A 22,909-nucleotide genomic window follows, 5' to 3' on the forward strand; every position below is an offset into this window, starting at 1 on the left:
CGTGGAACGGCTCGTCGGCTCGCCCACGTACCCCAGATATGCTCGCCACACCAATGTCGATCAGCTCCGGCAGAGGCCTGTGCGTCGTCGGCGAGACGGTCGACGGCCCAGCCTGTTCCCGGTGTGCCCCGAGGAGACGGCGCCTCCGCCGGTGGACTCGCGGGGAGGGGCGGCCGCAGCGCATACGGACATACGGTGCCGCTGCTGACGTGCGGCACATGCCGGAGTGCCAGAACTCGGTACACTGTCCACCTTGAGTTTCGCACGATGGAAGGGCAGCCGCGCGGGGCAGCGAAGAAGTGTGTCGGGCCCGGTGGCGGAAGACGAGCCGGAATCTGGAGCAGTACATGAACATATCCTCTTACAGGAGCCTCTGTGATAAATTACCTGGTATATGATATTTCATATGGACAAGGGATAAGGTATAATCATGAGTACCTGTAACATACGATCAGATACCTAATGAATCTCCAGTTATTCTCCAAAGAGAGGCAGTACCGCAATAGGTTGTCGCGCCTGCGCCTGCGTCTGCGTGCAGTTTTTGCTGATGCATGCAGTAGATTTCCAGGCTTCCTTCATGGAGATTTGCTTTGCCAAAAGGGAAAAGAACCGAGCTGCCCTGTTTATATCCGTCAAACGGGTGTAGATGCATGCTGACGAGAATTGTTTCCTTCAAAAACAGATAGCTCGTGTGGTTATGTCTCAATGAAGCCAATGGGATATAACGAATGACTGAAATCTCTTTTGGCCTTAAAAAAAGCTATAGAGTAACTGTTTTATTAAGGGTTCTTTTTCCGAAACATATCCAGCTAAACCCTGGATTTCATGAATTATCAGGGGTAATATGTAGAGTACATATGGAGGTCGAAAAACGAAAGGTAAGGAAACAGAAAACAAGAGAGAAATAAGTGAGAAGAAAATAATGGTCAAACAAGGTGTTTAATGTGGCTTGATCATGATTTCACAATGCACGTCACTGACCGAAGCAAGTCAATCACAAGAATGAAAAGGAGGGATGGTATGAGGGTCTCCCTAGCGTAGACACCGGCGGTGAACAATAAGGATTCCACAAGCGTTTCTTAGAAGGATAGGAAATGACATCAGATAGGAGGGAGATCCAGTCGTACAAGTATACATCAAAACCCATATGCTCGAGGAGCACAAACAAATATCCCATAATATGACATCAAAGGCCTTGGTGAGTCTAGCCTTAAAAAGAGAGCTTGTTTATTAACCAAGATAATAATAAATGGACAAATTTTCAATGGTTTTAAAAATATCTATGAAAAATAACCCGTAGCAACGCACGGGTTTTGTCCTAGTACTAATATAAAACCCTTCTCTGATCGAAACCTGCATAATCACCATAACCGGCCTCCCCGCCAGCCCTCTTGCTCACAGCAGCCTGCAAAACGCCGCGGCGTCCCGGAACAGCAGCGGCTACACCGTCGACCCGCCGGCCGACCCCGTTCCGCGCTGGATGTCCGGGTCCCGATCCATCGTCCACCATACGTATGTCCCGATTTGTTTTCTGTTTCCAATCTACTCGTCGTCGTCGAAAAGGGGCGTTGATAGAATTAGTTACCGATGGGGAATCCTTGGGAACGAGAGGGTTCTGGTATGCAGATATCCATGTATTCTTCTGGATTTTCTAGCCTTTATCTGCTTTTGGCCTTTTGCACTCTTTGTTTTGAAGAAAGAAAACAGAAAATTGATCATAGCACGAGCTGCACGACGAGGACGCCTACATGAATTACTCGTTTCCCAAGGTTAATTGTTGTTCTACTCGTATATCGACCTTGTTCTGCTGCAGGTATGACGAGGAATGTGTTTCTAAGCTTACATCTGCACAAACTCTGCAAGTACCAGATGAATCATCCTGGAAGGAGTTCCTCAACTCTATAGCAACGAAGGAATCCGATACTTTCTGGTCTCGCCGGGCAGTTGCTGGTCACACTGCTGTGTTCTTGCCAGTATCGCGAAGCTACATTTCCACGTCTCCCGGGTCGTCCCTTTTGGTCCGGTTACGTCGTGATTGGAATTCGACGTTTTACATCAGGGTTGATCAGAATGGATCTTTCCACACATATCCTCCTGTGGGTGGACAGTTTCAGAGCTTACAAGAAGCGGACAATGCCATCGACCGCTATCTTCGTGACCGTCGGAGTCCAATGATGTAATATTTCTCAATTTTGTTCTAGATTTTTATCGTCTTCATTATCCCAATTTATGTTCATAATTGCAAAGTTGCAACCGATCATATTCAAACAGGGGTACACGTCCACATGCCTCTATGATGTAATTCAGAAAATATAAGCACAATTATATAGCATAACTATGGAAAAATATAGATGCCGCTAAGTTTGTCTGTAGGAAAGTTGACAAGTTCATAAAGAATATATTCATGGGCGGGCCCATGTATATTCATGGGTATTCAGGTGAATACCCAAAAAACTTGGCAAAATTTTCATATTATATGATACAGCCATAAACTAAGGTATACCATGTATCGAAACCATTTTTATGGTTGACACTGTAACGCAGATGGCTACAGGTGAGTACCGTCAGTAGCATGTCTTGGGTTCAATCTCCCATACGTTCACCTTTTTTGCTATTTCTCTTGGTAATTTCTTTTATTTTGAATACCCATTAAATAAATCCTAGGCCCGCCCATGAATATATTCCTAAGCTAATTTTAAATGTTCCAGTTCTTAAAGTAAAGGGTGCATTATTTTGTATCTAGCCTAGTTATGTGAGCTGTAATTTCTATAATTGTTTAGCCTTTAAGTTTTAACTATGTGCACATATGTAACTATCTTTTCTAATACTAAACAATGGTGGCAACCAGAGCATTAAGTCAAAAACAGTGTATAAGAGCACACTGAGCTGGGATCTAAAATGAAAGATGGGTTCTGTCTTTAAAAATGAAAAAGAATTAATCCCTTCGTTCACTAATATAAGATGTTTTGGCATGCTGATTTAGCTTGGCAGAACGTCTTATATTAGTGAACAGCGGAAGTACATGTTTTTAACTTGGCATGTAAGCACTTCATTTTGGTTCATTTTAGACGATTGCTAGCTTGATATATGTTAGGTGCAACTTGGGAGCTGTTCGATCCGCACTAACATCCTTCCATACAAACTAATCACCCTAGCTCTTTGTCAGGCTGATAACTTTAGCATAGTTTCACATATTCCCTACTTCTGAGAAAGTACAATGTACTGACCTCATAGAATGCTCCTTTATAAATTAGGTGCAAGGAGCTAGCTGGGGTTTCTCAAAAGGAGATGGCTATACGACGATGCCTTTACTGGCCTGACGGGACAAGGAAGAAACGTACAAAATCACAAGTGATTGAGAAAACTCTTGATCCGATGCGCTCATTGGTTCAAGCTTTAATGGACCAGTATAACGAGAATCACCAACCTGTGGGGTTTTGCTCTCCCTTCCTCCTGTCCTTATTACCTATGCCACTTCCAGTATTGGACTATGTCTTATTGTCTTATGCATGTAAAAATTGCTAATACGATTCATGTTCCTTGGTTTCAGGATCTTCCATATGAACTCAAAGAATTTCTTCACTGCCAGTATATTTCTGAGAGTAGTATCGGTAGCTACTATCATTTGAATTTCACTGCAAATAGGAATGGAGCTGAGGATATTGACCGTAGCAAAGACAGTATGTTCTTTGTTGAAGTCAAATTTATGAAAGGAGAACAATTAGAATTGGTGGTTAACTGTTTCTGCATGGTTGAACATAATGACAATGGTAATCTACGCTCTTATCTAAGATGGAGTAATTTTCAGCTATAATTTGTGGGTTGCACTAACTCGAACTTATCTGTTGCTGTTAGATATTGACATTTTCTAAGTCCACCTGTTTTTTTTTTTTTTTTTTTTTTTTTTTGCCTGTGTCTGTTTCCCTTCATGACATTTGTAATACCTCAAAACTGCTTCATGCTGTCATGTGTAATGGATGTATATACACATGTTCATTATTATATGTTTATGCCTGGCTGGGCATTTGACAGTCATACTAATTCCCTCTGTTATTTTTTTCGGTTGAAAATAGGTCACTGCTATGGTTGTATAAATAATGGAAGTGCTTACATGAAGCACCCCAGCAAGGATGATGCATACACTGGTGGTCACTTGGACACATATTCGTCATTTGGATATGATAGGAGTGACGCTGATAATTCTGATAACGTATGATGATCTATCTCCTAGTGAACATTTAATATTGTGTTTCTTCGTTGTTAATTACAATTGTTTCCCCCTCTTTTCAAAGGAGGAGGCTGAGGAGACTAGGATAAGACGTATGTACGCGGTAATGCCATATCTTGTTTTTGGTTTATTACCATTTGCAGCTGCATGATGTTGATTGCTCGATTTCTTAATCTTTTCTTGTGTATTTTCTTTAGGACTATGATGTTGAAGAACGTATTGTGGCTGAACTGGGCCTCGACAAAGACCCTCCACCTAACATAACTGAAGAAGATCTGAGGAGGGTGTTTGGGCGTGAAACATGACATCACCTTGCACTTTCTGGGACTCAATGTAGGAGTATGTATATTCGGATCAGCAGGTCTGTTAGTGTTTATCTTCCCAAGTTGTAGACCAAAGCGGCGTATTTCATGTTATTTAGGCGCAAGAAGAAAAGGATGCCCTAAAGTTGCATTGGGAGATTATTTGGTTTGCGACGGATTTTTGTTTATAACAATTTGTATTTAATTAAGAGAACAGACATGGGTGTGGAAGCTATCATTGACGTTCGTTAGCTTTGAGATTCGGAAAAAGTTAGAGCCTTCCATAGTCTCGTGCTCTGAGAGGAGAATCATAGTCCATAGATGTGCTGATGTGATGTGACCTGAAGACGTTGCTAGGTCCCCACACTGCCACTGTCGAGCGAGAACTATAGCTCCCAGGAAGTCTGAGCTCCCAGGAACTGTCGCTAGGTTCCCACACTGCCACTGCTGATGTGATGAGTATGCCAATGCTTGTCGCCAAAAATCTGGAACTGCACTTACCCCATGCTTTGCTCTCGTTCAGACTTCAGAGTTCAGATCGACCACGGCGGACGTACTTATCGCTCAACTACTTCGTTAGCCTGCAGCTGGACCGCCGCGTCGGCCGCGATGGCGGCACATATACCTACACGTACCTGGACTTCACGTCGCCGGCCGATACTCACCGTCGACGGCCGCACGCACCCGCAATCTGAATTTCATGTTAGCGGCCGATCGAGCTGCTTGCCCTCGACGGCCACACACCTGGACTTCATCTTCATGTCAGTGGCCAGGCTGACGGCCGTTGACAGCCACACGCTGCGCACCTGACTTGACGTCAGCGCCGAGCTGCTCGCCGTTGACGGCCGCACGCGTGCGTACGTGAACTCCACGTCGCCGGCCAATATCCTGCTGCTCCTTCGAAAATTCACATATTGACACAAATGAGTCTCTCCCGCATCACCACGTGCTACAGTCACAAATAAGAGGCTGATTTACTTGAATTGAGAACAGGTTGTGCTCACAAGCTACTTGATTTGAGAACAGGCTGTCCTCTACAATCTGTCGCATTTTGATTGTAAACTCTTGAATGGTACAGTTTGAGCTGAGAAGTCTTTATAACGACTGACTCCGTTGCCAAAAACATCTGCCTGCTGCAAATTGCAAACTTACTAATTGCTAACTGACGACTAATGAAATTGAAGAACTCGCACGGTCAGTACCCGAAGCTGAAATTTGATTTCTAATCTATTACACGCGCCAAGCGCGGACCCGGTGCTGCGTGATGTTTCGGCCACCATGTCGCTGGAACATCACCAGTGGCTCAGCACCTCGTCATCATCCTCGTCGACAGCTCGGTAGCCAGAATCTGAAGAAGAGTCGCCATTCTTCAAGTGAAACCAGCACAGCTGCAAACCTGTAGCCACCAGCGATCATTTTCTCTGCTACATGCTCCACCGCCCCGCCATGAAGAGAGTACAGTACCTAGAGGAGCGAGGCTTCGGGACACGTATGCAGCCACCAGCGACGTAGGTGGATGAGTGGATCCCTCCCAGGGGACGGTGGCGGCGGCGGCGTTGGCAGAGCCAGCTAGGATGGCGTAAGAGGAGGAGATGGGGTCGACGTGGAGGAGCTCTACCCGACAACGGTGGGGAAGGCAAATCCGGCTCCGCTGTGACATTCGATCTGACGTACATTGTTCCCAGCGTTTGGAGAAGGGAGACAAACGAACTGGAGATTGCAGGCTTTTGCCCGCCGTAGTTGCCCTCAAAAAAACGAACTGGAGATTGCACTGGCTGCGGAGAGCCAAGTGACGGAAGAAGTGCTAGTGAGGAAAGAGAATGGAGAGTTGGAGACGAAACTTTTTAAAAAATACACATAGCTCCAACGGGGCGATCCAAACCGCGCCCGCGCGTCCGGATGGGTCGAGCCGGACAAAAACGCGGCCCAACGCGGGGACGCACCGCAAAAGCGGACGGCCGCGGCGTCCGGAACGACGCAAACCCGGCCCAAATCTGGGCTAGGTTTGCGTGGCCGCGGATGGCACGCGCCATCCGCTCGCGTCCGGGCGCTGGGCGCCTCGTCTCCCTGGGGCCCACCTGTCGATGACCAGGGAGTCTATTAAATGGGGACTGGAGGGGATCTTGCCCTCCACTCCAGTCCCCACTCCACTCCCCGCAGCGAAACCGCCGCCATGGCCAAGCGACGGTTCGCTTCCGCCAACGACGACGAGGCGAGCGGCCCGCCGGCGGCTGCGGGCTGCGGGAAGAAACCGAGGCGGCCTCCACATCGGAGAGGCCGCCCGCGGCGGCGCGACATTGCCGCAACCGCCGCCTCTCTGCTCGAGCCGGCCCGAGTCCTCGGAGGAGGACCGGACCTCCGCGCCGCGCCGATGATCTCGGCGGCGGAGGAGGAGGCGAAATGGCCGCACCTCCATGCGGCCATTCGCACCTCCGAGATGGAGGAGGCGGCCCGGCGGGAGGTCGAGGAGGCGGAGGGTCGGGAGCTCTACGCCCAGGCCCGCCGGGCGCGACGGGAGGAGGAGGAGGCGGCGCGGCGGGAGGAGGCCGGGCGCCGCGCACGGCAGAGAGGCAGCGACGCCTCGGGAGGAGGCGGCGCTGCTCCGTGCGCCGCCGCAGCCTCGGGTGGCTCCGGACCCCCACTCGGCCTGGGAGGAGGCCTTGTGGTCTCCGTGGCCGGAGTCCCTGGCGCGGTCCAGCCACAACAGCGCGTCGCCGACGACGCCCACAGGGGCTAGGCGGCGCACCGGCGGCCACCGCGCCGCCGACCAAACCCTAATAGAGGGTTTTTTATATTAGTTTAAATTTAAAAGCCCATATAGGGGCTTCTTTTGTTAGTTTTATTTGCCCAAAATAGGGCTATGTACAAATTTGCCCAAAATAGGGCATATGTTCAATTAAATTTCGTTTAAATTCGCATTTTTTTTCAAATGTTTTTCTATTTCCTTGATTATGCGCTGCGTCCGCGCGTTGAGCGCAGCGCGCGACCCAAACGGACACGCGGACTCGGGCCGCTGTCCGCGTGTCCACTTGGCCACCCAAACGGCCCAAACCGAACGGCCCAACGCGTCCATTTGGGTCGCGTGGTTGGAGATGCCCTTACATCATCTCTGTCCAGGAACATGATGGTATGAACAACGGAGAGAGCACAGTGTCTACTCTAGTATCTAGGCTCTAGAGATGGAACAGAGTGATGGCAGGAAAAGGCCAGGTGCTCTTTACTTTGCTCTAAATTGCACGAATCTTTACGTAAATTTTAGACGGTAAGATAACTCGTGTACCCATCCTCGTGTGTACAAAATCCATTCACGTAGGAAAAGTAAAGATTACTAAGCTTATTTACGAAGGTTCTAGCTGATTTCTCCTTACTGTGCTCAAAAGTCACAACTAAAGTTACTGAATTCTTGGACGTGTAATCGTGTATACTGAAGAGTCGGAAGCGCAGGTATCCCAGGGGAAAGAGATGCGGGCTCATTTCTTTAGCCCGCATTAGCCTTGGGCTTTCTTCTCAGCCCAGTCCGTTGGCCCATACAAGTTAAGCCTCCTTTCTATTAAGAATTTCGGTCGAGCAGGTTGCGCCGTGCTGTGCTCTCGCGTTTAGTCCCACACCGCTGAGCGGGAGCGCACGGGAGGTGGAGAACCAGTATATAAGCAGACCCAGGGCAACGATTCAAAGCATACCTTTCTCGGCCTTTTGGCTAAGATCAAGTGTAGTATCTGTTCTTATCAGTTTAATATCTGATATGTGGGCCATGTGCCCACAACGATATTAAATTTATTTTTTGTGGGGAAGGGTCCACCACAGTAGCTTGCTGCTGGGGCCCTTGGGTGTCGCCCAGGCGTTGCACTGCTGCCTGGGCCGGCGCACCCCAACCAAATCAACTTAAGTTTCAACCTTTATGCTTAAACCATGATATTTGCTCTCACAGTGTGCTAACTTTGGGCATAAAGACTAGAAGAAATGGCTTTGTCTTACTAGATATGGACGTGCATATTGCTGTGGCAACATAAACAGAGACAGAGGTACACAAAGCCATAATTGTTGTGAGACTGCCAAGGTTGCAGTATTTCAGAAGGGGCTCGCCATTCTTCCTCATTTGTGTACACAGCACACCAAGCAACACATAATAAAAGCCTCGGCATTGCATTTCATTAACTAAACTTGAATGAACAATGTTATCACAAGGGACGTCAAATCTAACTCTTGCTTTGACACAAGTCACATAGGAAGATTCACTTCAAAGGACGGCTGTCATCTTCCAGGGAGTTTAGAATCGCTACCTCCAGCATGTCGACGTGCGCAGCACCCAACAAAGTACACCAATGACTAGCAAAAAAGCAAAGCGCATACAACTATTAGAAAGTCATGATAAGAGATAAACGTGGGCAATTTACTGTGTTGAGAAAGAGCATATACTATATCACATTTGAGGGAAAATTGAGCTTACCAGAATAACAAACAATATCACATTGAATATGGCAACCACCCGCCACTCTGTTTTCATATATTGCGCAACGCCAGCTCTGAAGCAAAACTTCACATAAGCACTGAGATTGCAATAAGGTTTGGCATTTCGAAGGTCGAATAGGAGATGAACAGCTTACTTGCAAGAATTGCAGTCATAACACCTTAGGGACTTGTCATTTTTGTACAGTTTGCAGTCGACGTTTGTGCTCACCGGATGGAAGCTCAGATCAAAGTTGGAAGCATTCAAAGCTGGATATCCACACCTGGCAATGTTTAGAGAAATACCGCAACCATGTCACACTCTGATGACAAACAATTACAGGTCCAGAATAGAATGTGCAAGGTACAGGGGGGGCATACTCAGCCGGTGGGCGGCAACAGCCAGATTCAATGGGAGTCAGATCAGCAAGCTTGTATTGTTTTAGAGTCTGCATCAAGTAAAAAAGATTCTGTATCAAGTAAAATGGTATAACTAAAATCACCGCAATAGGAATGGTAGAAACTTTGAGACATCACATCAGGTAAAATAAGGTATGCAGAAAAGGAGAGACCTTGTATCTTTTTGACAGGCTACTGCAATCATCCGATTTCACAAGGCAACTTCTAAGATGGGTCCATTTTTCAGTGTCGTTGAGCTTTAAAATAAAAAAGTCAAGTTATACCGTTGCCAGCATAGAATAAATTGCATACTGGAAAAAATGGAGGGAAACAAACTTCCCCACATACCTGTTTGATGAACCAAGAGCTATAGTCCTGAAGACGATACTCTTTATATCTGTATAGAACATGAGAAATGGCAACTGAGAACCCTATGCATGCAATGTGTTCTTTGCAGAAAGCAATTTTGTTCACAGTTCATGTAGTGACAAGCAGACAGAAAATCGACAAAATTGGCCACATAGTGCAAGTTTTGAACTTTTCATATGATAAGTGATACATTTCTTCAACTTGTCATTTGGCATTTGAATCATTCTATTAACATATAGTCAGATACCTAGCCCCAGCAACAGCATGTCCAGATCCAGTATTTGTAATGATAAACCTGCAACATTAGAAAGCAAGATGAGTTAAGAAAACATGCTACCACTAAAGTGGGCTACTGATTTACTAAGTCAAATGATAATAAAGCTCTATAATTAAATCCCATCAACTAATCAATGCACACTCAAGCAAAATTACAAATAAATAGTACAACCATGATTGCCACCAACTAAAAGTTTTGCTCGCGAATGAATCAGAGCAACTTACGCAAGCACAGTGAACACCATGATTGCCACCAGGACCACGAATAGCATTGTTAGATACTAGATACCCACATGTCAAGGCAACAAGTAACTCCAAAAGTACCAAGACAGCAACCAACATCAGTGGCACTGATGTGGCTGCAAGTTTATGCATCAAATGTCACGATAAGGATACTGTCCAGAGCAAGCACGAAATGTTCTTCCAAGCACCCACGAATCCCGCAAGCGACCTGCGGCATCGGCACTAAACCAGGTTAATAATGTGAAGCAGTATTGTTCACTGACGCGGTGGCCGGTGGGGATACAATTGGAGATAGGCATACATGAGAAAAATGACTCCTCCGAGAGCCATGACAGGGATGGTGAGGGACCGTCTGCATTCGTCGTTGTGGGTGCTCATCCAGAACCCAAAACCCACCACCAGTATCGCCAGCATCTGTTCAACAAAGAGCAATTGAAGAGCATCATAATGCGCGCCGAACAGGAAAAAGGAAGCCATCCTTTCTAGAGGGCCCGGCATTAAACTGTGTGGAGCACTATCCTTAACATTAAGTTATAGAGATTAATAATTCCAAAAGAAAGATGTTAACAATTGGCAAGGATGGATCATTGCGAGATGACAGGATAAGGATGCAATACAACTAAAAAATAATAATGGACAGAGACACACCAGATGGGAACAAACATGAGGCAAAAACAAGGGGAAGAGAAATGCTACGATTGTCGGTTGAAATTCAGAAACCAACCAGGCAGTTCAACTGGCTAGTACTCGAAATGTGCCGCGCCAAAATAATTTGGAACCCAATTCCGGAAAAAGCTAAGCATCCGAGAAAACAATGTGCAGTAAGCCGCTCGGGAGCCTCGGAAGCAGCGGCAGTTGGAAGCGGCTCGGCCGCCCATCGGGGAGCGAGAAGCACCGGAGCGGAGCAGGTAGGAAAAGGGAGGCGAGGAAGGGGGCTGACTGACCATGGTGAAGAAGTTGATCCACCTGATGACGAAGGTGCTGGTGCTGCTGCCCATCCCGACCCGAAGTCACTGGATTCCGGACGGGACAGAGACGGAGTTAGGACTGACGAGTGGAGATCTGCGAGTGCGCCGCCGGAGACAGCGAGACCCGGGTCGCGGCGGTGCGGCACCTTCCTGACGGACCTGCCCCTGCCTGCCCGTGTCAGCGAGTGCGTGCAGTTAAGCTTGGCACACGGGCAGAGAGAGAGAGTGAGAGATGGGGAAGCAGCAGAGTGGTCGCATCCTTGTAGGAACGATGACGTGTGGGGCAGAGGTGTCAGCCGGTGAGGGCAGAGGAAAGGGTCCTACTTTTGGTCGGGTTTGAACGGCGGCCGCGGCCCCTTTTGCCATTTCCCCTTTCGCACACAGCACAAAGTTATGAAAAATTCAGCGACGAATCCTGAGAAATTTGACCCGCAACATGTATGCCACGAATTTTGGGACTAAATTTAAAACAAGGAAGTTCACTTCTGGTCCTTAAATTGTAGTAAGAGTTCACTTTTATTCCCACAACTTCTCTTCGGTTTAAAATGAACCTTCAACTCACAAAACCATTCACTTTTGGTCCTTGCCCCACTTGAGCCGGACAAGTATTTGCCACGCTTCCTCCACTCCCGGGGTGGCTGGTCGCCTTGGTGCCGGTGGTCGTTGTTCCTCGCGCCCATGGCCGGTGGTTGGCGGCTGGCTCCTGGTCCTACCTAGCCTCATGTTGCGGCAGATCTCGCACGGTAGATCTGTTCCTAGGCCGGGCCGCTGCCCTTCTTCCATGGGAAAGGACCTCTGCTTCTCGTCCTTGGCGCTGCGGATGTGGTGAGGACGGATCGTTCCGATACTGCGTGGGTTGCACACCTGTGTTGCTCCTGTGAGCGCTCCAGGAGAAATCTCAGACTCGAACCTCTCGGCATCGTCTTCGTTCCGCTGATCCTCTCTGGAGGCATCACCTTGGAGCCTTACATGTGCCAAGCGGCATCGCCTCGGGTCTTCTCGCCGGCCTTTGGATTGTTTCCTTGCGGACGAGGTTTTGGTCAGGGTGGCCCAGGCAGTGCTTCAAGATGTCCCGGGGTGGCCTCGGCTTGCGTTGCCATTCGACCATGAGGCGACACATCGATGTCTGTCTCTCCATTATCGGTTATCCGACGCCCTTCGACTGTGCTTGGTCTCGGCGGCACAACGCCCATCGGCTTCACTGATGGCTACACCGATGTCGTCAAACGGTCTCGCTTATTCGACGCCCTTCTACCGTGTCGATGAAGATTCTTTGTGTGCTCTCCTCCGCTCTCCATGTATTCCACTACATGCTCCTAGGGTTACTTGCCTTCGGTGTTAAGGTTCTCATCGAAGATCCTCCCTGCATGTTGATTTGAGATATTCAAGGTGGTGTATTAGTTACGACTTTAATTATGTATGTGCCTTGTGGTGGGACTCGATTCTGCATCTCCCTTTGACCTCGGGGTCAGCCCAACGGTGTAGCCGCCCCATTCTCGGCTACCCTACGCCCTTTGATGGTGCTTGGTCTCGGTTTTGCGGGTCCTTCGTCGTCGCATCTCGCTCGCCTTGCCAAGTTGTGGTGGTCGTCCCTTGAGGTGATGTCGTCACGGGGGGTCGGTGGGCTTCGGGTGCTAACCTCCCCTTCCTTTTGTGTTCTCTTGTTTCTAGTATGTTTGTTTTTGTTTTATTTGTCTTTTACTCCCTTCTACCCATTGCAATATCTCCAATTTGTTTGTAAAACATGGGCACGCTAGGCTTCTTTTGATGGAATACAGCAACCGATGGGCCCCTACGTCAACCTCGAAAAAAGTATCTGCCACGGGTTTAAAATAAACCTTAAACTCGATAAAAAAGGATGAAAAGTGAAGTTCTAAAAAAATTAGAGCCAAAAGTGTGCTTTCCAAGAGTTCAAGGAGGAAAAGTGGACTTTGTTCAATTTAAAATGCTAAAAGAACAAAATTTGACATATATTGTCATTTAAAACTAGGTCTTTTTTTAATTCTCTGAAGATAAATTTGGACTGAAAATCACGTAGTTGTATAGACATGTATTCTGTCTAATGAGAGAAAATCTTTTAAAAGATGCGAGTTATTAAATTCAAGTGTAGTGCATAGTATATCTAAATCTGAATGTATTTAGACACTAAATAGCATCTAAATACATCCAGATTTATGGACTGAGCTAGTATATGCTTTGGGGAATCTGTGTTCCATTCTCCTCGAAACATGTGATTTTGAGAACCTACCACCCTATGACAGTGGGCGGATGGGGAGGCAACACAACCACATGACAGGACAGGCGGATTAAGGTACTCGTTTAAATTTGAGCAACATTTAAATGCCTGGGAAGCAACATTAAACTGAGGCGAGAACAAAGATGGCGCTGACCTCCTGTGTGGTGACTGAAAAGGCTAACAACGATTAGGGCCTCTTCCGAACGGAGGATTCCAAAAAATGCTGTGGATTTCGCCGTAAAGATTTTCTAAATGTGGAAATATGAAAACAACATGATATTACATGAACCAAAAACTAAGTGCTTGACACGGAATTTCAAAACTATGTGATATATTTTTTAAGAACAATGTGATAATTAATTGAAAAATAGATAGGATTTTTCTCAGAGCCAATGCTTGAATTCATACAAAACTTGCAAGAAACTATTATATCATCTGAATTTCATTACATACATACAATCATATGTTCAAATCACCATATGTAATAAAAAAATCTTCTGGGTTGCACTACTTTAAGAATTCCACAAGTAAACATTATTTTCAAAAGGTAGACCGATAACCAATATTAGTCTTTGATAATGTCGTTCATTGCATACACGTGGTCGTCTTAAAGTCCATTCTCCAATGTACGTTTTAAATGGTATAGCACCAAAAACCCCACAATGATTAAAACCCTTCAAAGATGAATCAGATTTAGCATCATGACATTTCGCTGACTTAAAATGCCAAAGTTATCACAGGTTTGACAGTGGCATCCCTCAGGTTCGAACATTTGGTTGTGATTTTATTGTACTAAGAAGTGGAGGAAGTAGAATGGAAAAATTATATCAATTTCTAGCTCTCATAGCTGAATAATGGACTAAACAGAAACACACGCAACTATGACAATGTCAAGATAAACAAGGTTATTCTGAATACAAGGAAAATACTCAGGTTATCGTCTACACCAAGAACATAAGAAACTGATAAAAGGGAAACAAGTTAAAAAGATATACTCCTAGTACAAACAGAAAAGGAAAGCAAAGGAAAGCAAAGAAAAGAGCCGCCATATGATGATACAAACTCAAGCAACAGAATCCCAACACAACCAGAATTTGAACAAGAAAATAAATGTATAGGCAATCTTGAGCAGATGCATGCAGCAAGAAATAATGTTTGGGTTGACCCCACTTCGCAATCTCCAAGCAGCCGAATGTGCATCTCCACAGTTAAAATGATTAGCACCCGTGCCAGCAGAGAACGCTTCTCCACTGATAGAAGTAGAAGCTTGGATGCATCACCAAGGCACGAAAATAAACCCTGTGTATGAAAAGGGTGCATCCCTTCTTATCCAGAACAGCAAAATCTGCAATCTAAAAGAGCGATATTTGAAGCATGCTTCTTACTTGATGAGGTGCTATGTACATCTGGTATACTTGCCTAATGATGTTTTCATAAAAGATGTGCTTCTAATACTGTTAAACTGATCATTGGCAATATTCTGCCAGGTCAATCTGTGGAGGTATTGTTTTTATTTCTGTGCCAAGTTCTTGCTCAATCCTATACCTGCAAAGAAGAAAACAGAACAGCTTAAGACATCTCGGTACACTAGGTAGAAAAGAACTCCCTTTTTTTATCAAGATATCCTAATAAACCACTTCAGAAAAATATCCTTACATGTTGAAGCGGTCCTCATAAGTGATTAAGTTCACTGCCAAACCGAGGTGCCCAAATCTCCCAGAACGTCCAACCTAGAAAAATGTGAAAAGGGTGAAACTTTTAGAACTGAATCAAGCTATAAAATATACAAGTAGTGGGAGGAAAAGCTGTTCATAGTCTTATATTATTGGAGGTTATTTGTTTGTATAATAAATAAGAACTAGACATAGCAAATAAAACAGTAGTGACACAATAATAAATGTCAGACATATTTTCAGCAGATTTAGTATCAGTACAACGACTCTGACGTTGCCAAAAGGAATTTTGTGGGGAGGGCTGTGGTGGGCTCCCAATATCCATAGCAATCAAGGCAATAAGAAAATCTGGACAAATGAGTTAGTATTCTCTATCAAGGTTAAGCACACACAGGTTTACATGAGCCATGCATGCATATACGGAAAATTACTAGATCAGAGAGAGAGCCTGCATTGAAAATATTAGCATCAGAAACCATATGTTAACCAAAATATCAAACTGCTGTGCAGAAATCATGTACTCCCTCCGTTCACTATTTTAAGATGACTACATACTGCCTGAAATGAGTGAACATACACAAACGAGCCTAGAAACCTAAAACATCTCATAATAGTGAATGGAGGATGCATAATGCAAATAAACTTACTTACCCTATGCAAATATGTTTCAGCAGTCTTGGGGAAGTCAAAATTAATGACAACATTAACAGCTTGGATGTCAATTCCTCTGGTAAAAAGATCTGCAGCCAAAATAATTTCTTAAGTGAAATGATCTTCATAGCACTTTATGGTAATAATGTGCGAAATAGTGATGCATTATTAGAATGTGTATGCCAATCATAGGCCTGAAGCAGTACAGCACAACTAAATGTAAGATTATTATAATTAAGATAGTATAAATCAATATACACATCAGTCAGATTAGTTATTTTCAAGTACTCCTTGGACATGTGAACAACTTAAACGTTTTTTTAACTACATACGTACAATCCCATTTTGTCCCTCCCACCATCTTCAAGCTCAAGTCTAGGGATGGCAATGGGTACCCATGACCCGCGTACCCGTCGGGTAAAAACCCAATAGGAATACGGGTTTGGGACAAAATATTACCCATAAGTTTGTAAATGGAAAAATATCATACCCATCGGGTGGAGTGGGTACGGGTATGGGATCATAGAACCCATACCCGCGTACCCATGTACCCATCTAAAATTAACAAGTAGGCCACTGCAATATTCTAAAGTACTTAATTTTTTCCCTAATCATGCCTTCATGTTGCTAGGCTAAATCTCACGCTTCCCGGTCTCACAATCGTTGGTAGGTTAGTGAGGATTAGGCCCCTATTTAGGATCGCTTCACCTCTTGTCATATTTTTTTAATCAATTCGATGTGTTCTAAGCGCGGGTATTTTTACTCGCGGGTACCCATTTACCCTGTCGGGTCTCGGGTATGGGAAAAACTTGTACCCGTTGACGGGTATGGGTACGGGTGACGGGTAAGAATAAAGGTGATGGGTACGGGTATGGGATGGCTCTACCCGTACCCATACCCTGCGGGTGCCATCCCTACTCAAGTCAATATTCCAGATAAAACAGATATTATACTCTGTAAGTAGACGTTAATGAATTGAACATGAACAACTTTAGCGGGTTTTTTTAACTACCCTCGTACAATCCCATTTTGTCCCTCCCACATCTTCAAGCTCAAGTCAACATTCCAGGTGAAACACAGAAATTATACTCTGTAATGAGACGTTAATGAATTGAAATGCTATTGTATTAAGTAGAATTACTTTTAACGCAAACAAGACTACGTGTCTACGTGGGTAGACTAAATTATTGCTTATTAAGACTACACAAGTTAAGGACAAAAAACAAATGACAGGTTCTAGTGCAAAGAAGACTACAATGCCGACTAAGGCGGTTTATATCCAGCGGAGGCCTCCAGAAGCACCAGTTAATAGTGGGGTTCTAAAGGGTACGGAAAATATTAGGAGGGGCAGAGGGCAACGAAAGTAGAATTGGGAGGTGGGGGTAAACTGAGACTTGAAGGATTGAAATGTACCTAGAGAGTAGCTCTTGATAGGACTGCATGGAAATCAGCAATCCATGTGCTGGAATCTTAGTTTGTACTTTATTTACTCCCTCCGGTCCATATTAATTGACTATAATATGGGTGTATCTAGACATATTTTAATTCTAGATACATCCATACTAACGACAAGTAATATGAATCGGAGGGAGTACTTTATTTCCTCCTTTTCACTTTTTGGTTTACATATGTTTCTATTGGGTTTCTATCTAGCCTATCCAACTTGCTTGAGGCAGAAGGCTTTGTTTTTGTTGTTGTTTTAGTGCAAAGAAGATTACAAGAGTAGACTAAAATTTTGATTCAAGACAAAATGAGTTGGCAAAAAACAAATTAAAGTTCACTTTACTGTGTCCAAAACTTCAATTCACAAAGGGTGTGCTTTGGAGGCCAGCTGATGACAATTTTATTATCAACAAGGTAATGCTGGGAGAGAATAATAAAGCAGCACAAAGATATGCTCATGAAGTGAAAGAAGACGGTAAACGATTTGAAGCACCTAGTATGAAGAAAGCATATAAAACTGTAAAACAAGATAACAGGCGATTAAGGGTATTTGCTAAAATAGTGGAAAATACTATGAAGGCAGAAGGTGGGGGAGAACCTGTGCACACAAGGTTTCTGCAAGCACCATTGCGAAAATCATGAAACACTCGGTTTCGATGGTCTTGCAACATTTTAGCATGAATGTAGAAGCACGAATAGCCAAGCTCAGTGATTTTCTTAGCCAGTAGCTCAACTCTATTAACAGAGTTGCAGAATATAATAGACTGGTTTATTTGAAGCTGCCAAGAGAACACAAGAAGGTAGAATGTCTCAGACTGTCAGTATATACAGGAAACAACAGGTACCAAGTTTTTGTAATATGTACCTTTGAGAAAAGTGTGTTCAGACAATGAACTTTTTGCCTTTCTTCTACAAAAGCATAGTATTGTGAAATTCCTTTCAGTGTTAGTTCATCCATCAGATTAATAACATAAGGCCTAGGCAGATATTTCTGCTTGAAATCCTTGACAGTTACAGGAAAGGTTGCAGAAAACAGCAATAGTTGCCGACTAGCTGGAAGGTAGCGAATAAGTTGTTCCACGGAAGGCTGAAACTCAGGAGCCAACAGCTTGTCTGCCTGCATTACAACAGGTCATAATTCTTCAGAAGAGAAGTACTTGACTTGCTCTAATAAGCAAATAACAAAAATACAAAGGCCAAAGATGTTCCAAAAACTACAGGATTTTACAACATCTTTAAATCGGCGGATTAGTAAATGTACGCTACTTAAGGAATTGAGGGCAATTAAAAAAAGGCACTGACATGCATAGAGCCAGAACAATAAGAAGACATGGGAAGAATTCAGTCTTTTTCCAAGACGGGTAAGATTATATGATGCTGCTGGCTAAAGTACCATAACTTAAGATCAATTAAGTAATGAGAAGGAATAAATGAACAAAAGATAAGCCCAACAAAAGTAGCATACTTCAAATCTGTGATGTACATATAGATCAACAAAACAGAATCTGAATTTTGTGGTTTTCAAATGATACCTCGTCCATAATGAGCATTGAACACTCGTTCAGCATACAAATCCCCTTCTTGGTAAGGTCCAGTATCCGTCCAGGTGTCCCAGCAAGTAAATGAACAGGTTGGTACAAACGCATAATGTCGTCCTTCAAGCTGGTTCCTCCAGTACTCACCATAACTTCAATATTCAGGTACTTCCCAAGCTCTTTGCAAACTTGTGAAGTCTGCAGGGCTAGTTCCCTTGTTGGTACCAATATAACAACTAAAGAACAAAATTCATGAAGAAAATAGAGTTAAGTTCAACAAATAGTGCGTAAAGTTTTAGTTCACAATAACATAACAATTAACTAAATAAGTGAATGCCAAATTAGCACCCACAAACATTATCCTTGGCAAGGGATTTGAGTAGGTGGGTGGAGAGTGATTAGCTAATCAGCTAAGTAAATGGCTGTCGTCGCATTACATTAAAATTTGAGTCCATATTTCAACCAGAGAATGCTGGAACATAAATTGTTTACTTATCCACAAAAAACAAGTTAAATATTTAATACCTTTAGCAAACTTTGTCCACCAATATATCTCTATAAAAATAATACATTCAACATACTCCCTTCTGTTCCACAAAAAACTTCTCAACTTTGTCTAGGTTCAGATGTATGTAAACATATTTTAGTTATAGATACATCCGTATCTAGTATCTAGCAAAAGTTAAGAAGCTTTTTTTTGGAACAGAGGGAATACCAAATATTTAGAAGATCGTACAGATTTAAGCAATTGAGTACGCATTTTGGCATACAAGATGCAACAGCATGAATGCTAGAAATAACAAAATGATCTTGTGGCAGAAGATGGATACGCTATGGAAATATAAGATTGGCCAGGAACATGACACAAACTTTTGACCAATTGTCAATTGTATTGCTATACACAAAATGGAAAAGTATGGCTTAGATTAATTCTTATAAAACAAACACTAGGAGTGGCAATTCACCTTGTATGGCATTTTTCTCTGGGTCAATTTTTTCAAGTGCTGGAATGCAAAATGCAGCAGTCTTGCCAGTGCCGTTTTTCGCTCTTGCAAGAATATCACTTCCAGTAAGAGCAATTGGAATGCTCTCTTCTTGAATAGGAGATGGCCTTTCAAATCCCTTCTCATATATTCCCATCAGTAGTTCGCGCTTCAAAAAATAATCTTCAAACTCGTTGCCTTTTGTTGCAGTAACATCCTACGTAGAACATCAAACATGTTGTATCAGTACACTAATGTTTGCAGATTGGTGCTATTCAGCACCTCTCACAGAATATTGCCCAGGCATAATTCTATGATGTCATCAGCAAATAATCACCTCTGTCCTGAAACGAGTATCTGGAGCTGGAATATTCAACTGTGCCTTCCAATCTTGAGAGCTGGAACAGCCAAAGGAAGATCTTGTTAAATTAAAAGCGCCAACTAATTCATTTGAATGCAAATCTTGTTATAAACATGCTAACTAATGACATGACAAACTGGCAACTGAAGTATTCCTATGGTGCAGAGTAGAACACCAGCAGTAGGGCACCAAGATGAAAACACAGCCCATTTGCATAAACAAAGCGCATCCAATCAGGGGGGGCAATCAATTGCAATAGAACAGAGGAGCGCAGTGCAATATTTCACCCAAGTTATTCCGTTGACAGCCTATACACGGTAAGAGTTAAGCTTCTACGGGCGATACAACAACGCAGAGCACTGCCTAGTCTTAAGGGACACAACCTAACCATGAAATCAGCTAATCCTCCCCCAAGCCCCCAGCCACACCAGAAAAGAATCACATCCGCGCGGCACAAACCCTAGCAATCGGCCATAAGCAGCGTTCGGAGAAGGACCTTGGCCGAAGCTGCGAGTAAAATGGTCCGTACCTCGTGTCCACGGCGTCGAGCCGCGGCGCTGCCCTTGCCGCGGCCTCTCCTGATGCCTGGGCCGCGGCCTGGTCCCGCCGCAGCCACTGCTGATGCTGCTGCTGCTGCTGCTGTTGCTGCTGCTGCTGCGAGAGCGAATTCCTCTGCTGGTACTGCTGCTGTTGCGGGAACGAATTCCTCTGCCCGTGCTGCTGCTGCTGGTGGTGGTAATCATGGTGCTGCGGGTGCGGGTTTCGGCCACCATAATAGTTTTGGTTTCCGCCGCCACCCCCACCGCCGTTACCTCCACCTCCACCGCCGCCGCCGCCGCCGTTACCTCCACGGCCGCCTCCGCCGGCGCCGCCGTAGTCGTAGCCGGGTGGGTACCGGGCCCTCGGGTGGTGCATGGCGGGATCTAGGGTTTTGGAGCTGGGGGCGAGGAGGCGCGAGGGATCTAGGGTTCCGACGGTTTTGCCCCTTCCGGAAGGCGTGGGTCTCGCTTTTGGGCTTTGGACGAGGTGGATCCGATCCGGAACCGCTCGGTTTCGAATTGTAGACTTCGGGAGGACTCAGATATTTTTTCTCAAACTTTATTTAGGGGAGCACTGTATGGCAGTACTTCCATTCTCGGAAATTTTCAAACAAAAGTTGCCTTCTGAACTTGATTTTCGAAATTAACCCATATATAACATCTTTGTTATAGAATTTTCAGAGGACTACAATTTACAATTGAGTTGTTTCGTATATGTGTGCAATTTGGATGTTCGTACTGCGAATTGCTCTTGTTTTTCACTTGTTTCATAGGGAGTTTCGCTGACTACAGCTTATTTCTGAGGTATCTATACACTAGGATGTAGATGTCATGACATTGCAATCTTTTTTATATATTGGTTGGGTTCTTAGAGATCAAAGAGGTCACCGTGTTTCTCGTACCAACGAGGAAATCGTGTAGCGTCCAATCGGAGGGTTTTTTTGTTTTTTTGACACATACTCACGGTGATGTAAAATTGACAAGGGACTAAGAACTAAAAAAATATTAAAAGGAAGATTTAGAGTGTGAAAAAAGATGTCGTGTGAAATAAAAGGATCGAACCACGATGAGCTACTAGTTAAGGTCTTGATGCCCTTTGCTACTAGATATTAAAGGCTACTTGTAAATTATTCTCTAATCTCAAGATTAAGGTGTTTTAAAGGATGGTTCTAATTGGTTGCAAGGAATGTGACAAAGCAATAAGTAAAACGTGTTTTGAGAAATGGGTTGAAACTTAATAAGATAAAATGTTCTCGGAGATTATTAGATCCACCTCTAGCATTATGATTCATGCTAATCAAGATAAAATATAATTTTAATCATATTGTGTGTGGAGAGAGCTCCATAACAAGATGCGCCGCGAAAACCATCGGTTATCACATCTCTAAATAACCATTGTGGCTAACCTTCTGCAAACCACACATCGACTATCGCAATTAAGGTTTTTACCTCATGGTTATCGATATGAGCTTGGTGAGTAGTTTTTACCTCTATCCTCCTCATCCATGTGTTAAAATGACGATTTTCATTTCTCATTCACTTTACCACAATTCAAAGGGTAGTTCCCTCTCGGGACCATAAGGCAAATATTACATGGTGCACACCATATAATATCAAGAGAGAGAACTAACACATTTTAATACTTAAAGCCATATATCATCTTAGATACATCTTATTCATGCTTGGGTTTCTCCATCTCCCTAAGAACAAAAGGGACTACTCATACATGGAAACAATCAAGAACATCATCATACTCTTATGGATGGGATGAAAATAATGGAATGAATTCGAATACAAATTCACAATAGCAATCAAGATTACAACTATGGTTGAAGGAGAATGGGATTGGTGATGGTGATGGAGATGCAACGGTTGATGATGAAGGGGATGATGCCTTGTCCTCCGATGATCCACGTAGCATCCCGGATGATGTCTTCTCCAAAAGTTCCTCCTCTAGATCTGTCCACGGGCGGTGTTTATGTGTTTATCGAAGTTGTGTGTCTCAGATCTCTCTGTCGTATGTGCGAGATGAAAGTATATTTGACGAGATGGTGCTCCTGACAAGCCGTATGAGCGGACGGTACGGGCGGGCTCCCCCGTACCGATGCCCGCTAAACTTACTGGAAGTTTTCCTCGCATCCTCCTTTCGCCCAGGTGCATAATTAAGTTATTAAATGATTTTTATCACACGAAAATACCATAAAATGATAGTTTTTATTGATATTTAATTACTGCCTTGTTATTTTGAGATGTTGCG

The 22,909-nt window shown here is 44.3% G+C and overlaps 3 protein-coding genes and 1 non-coding gene across 6 annotated transcripts; 2 read left to right on the forward strand and 2 right to left on the reverse strand.

Moving 5' to 3' along the window:
- Window positions 1-1,385: 1,385 nt before the first annotated feature.
- LOC127294517 (uncharacterized) lies at window positions 1,386-4,730 on the forward strand. Its single transcript, XM_051324379.2, has 7 exons — window positions 1,386-1,512; window positions 1,814-2,176; window positions 3,255-3,429; window positions 3,551-3,770; window positions 4,074-4,210; window positions 4,293-4,331; window positions 4,426-4,730. The coding sequence occupies exons 1-7, from the start codon at window positions 1,481-1,483 to the stop codon at window positions 4,531-4,533; spliced, it is 1,074 nt and encodes a 357-aa protein (XP_051180339.1). The 5' UTR covers window positions 1,386-1,480; the 3' UTR covers window positions 4,534-4,730.
- Window positions 4,731-8,206: 3,476 nt separating this feature from the next.
- On the forward strand, window positions 8,207-8,402 carry LOC127328016 (U2 spliceosomal RNA). Its single transcript, XR_007868927.1, has one exon. It is a non-coding gene; the product is annotated as a U2 spliceosomal RNA (small nuclear RNA).
- Window positions 8,403-8,596: 194 nt separating this feature from the next.
- LOC127302997 (tetraspanin-10) lies at window positions 8,597-11,478 on the reverse strand. The gene is made up of 11 exons (XM_051333739.2): window positions 11,208-11,478; window positions 10,565-10,677; window positions 10,417-10,471; window positions 10,246-10,301; window positions 9,992-10,039; window positions 9,724-9,772; window positions 9,549-9,632; window positions 9,358-9,425; window positions 9,135-9,260; window positions 8,978-9,053; window positions 8,597-8,856 (listed from the first exon to the last, which is right to left on the reverse strand). Exons 1-11 carry the CDS (start codon window positions 11,259-11,261, stop codon window positions 8,782-8,784), a joined length of 804 nt encoding a protein of 267 aa, XP_051189699.1. The 5' UTR covers window positions 11,262-11,478; the 3' UTR covers window positions 8,597-8,781.
- A 2,879-nt stretch (window positions 11,479-14,357) lies between these two features.
- On the reverse strand, window positions 14,358-21,152 carry LOC127302975 (DEAD-box ATP-dependent RNA helicase 12). 3 transcript variants are annotated; one of them, XR_007853214.2, is made up of 10 exons: window positions 20,643-21,151; window positions 20,090-20,150; window positions 19,735-19,969; window positions 18,767-19,005; window positions 18,100-18,351; window positions 17,833-18,013; window positions 15,792-15,880; window positions 15,124-15,197; window positions 14,853-15,012; window positions 14,358-14,766 (listed from the first exon to the last, which is right to left on the reverse strand). XR_007853214.2 is itself a non-coding variant. In XM_051333721.2 (10 exons), the coding sequence occupies exons 1-9, from the start codon at window positions 21,026-21,028 to the stop codon at window positions 14,934-14,936; spliced, it is 1,596 nt and encodes a 531-aa protein (XP_051189681.1). In that variant the 5' UTR covers window positions 21,029-21,152; the 3' UTR covers window positions 14,358-14,812; window positions 14,887-14,933. The 3 variants fall into 3 exon arrangements, 2 of the variants coding, with proteins under 2 accessions (XP_051189681.1, XP_051189675.1); XM_051333721.2 differs by having other exon boundaries at window positions 14,358-14,812; window positions 14,887-15,012; window positions 20,643-21,152; XM_051333715.2 differs by having other exon boundaries at window positions 14,358-14,819; window positions 14,887-15,012; window positions 20,643-21,152.
- Window positions 21,153-22,909: the final 1,757 nt, after the last annotated feature.

The sequence above is a fragment of the Lolium perenne genome, chromosome 1 (assembly GCF_019359855.2).
Source record: "Lolium perenne isolate Kyuss_39 chromosome 1, Kyuss_2.0, whole genome shotgun sequence".
In the NCBI taxonomy this organism is placed as follows: Eukaryota; Viridiplantae; Streptophyta; class Magnoliopsida; order Poales; family Poaceae; genus Lolium; species Lolium perenne.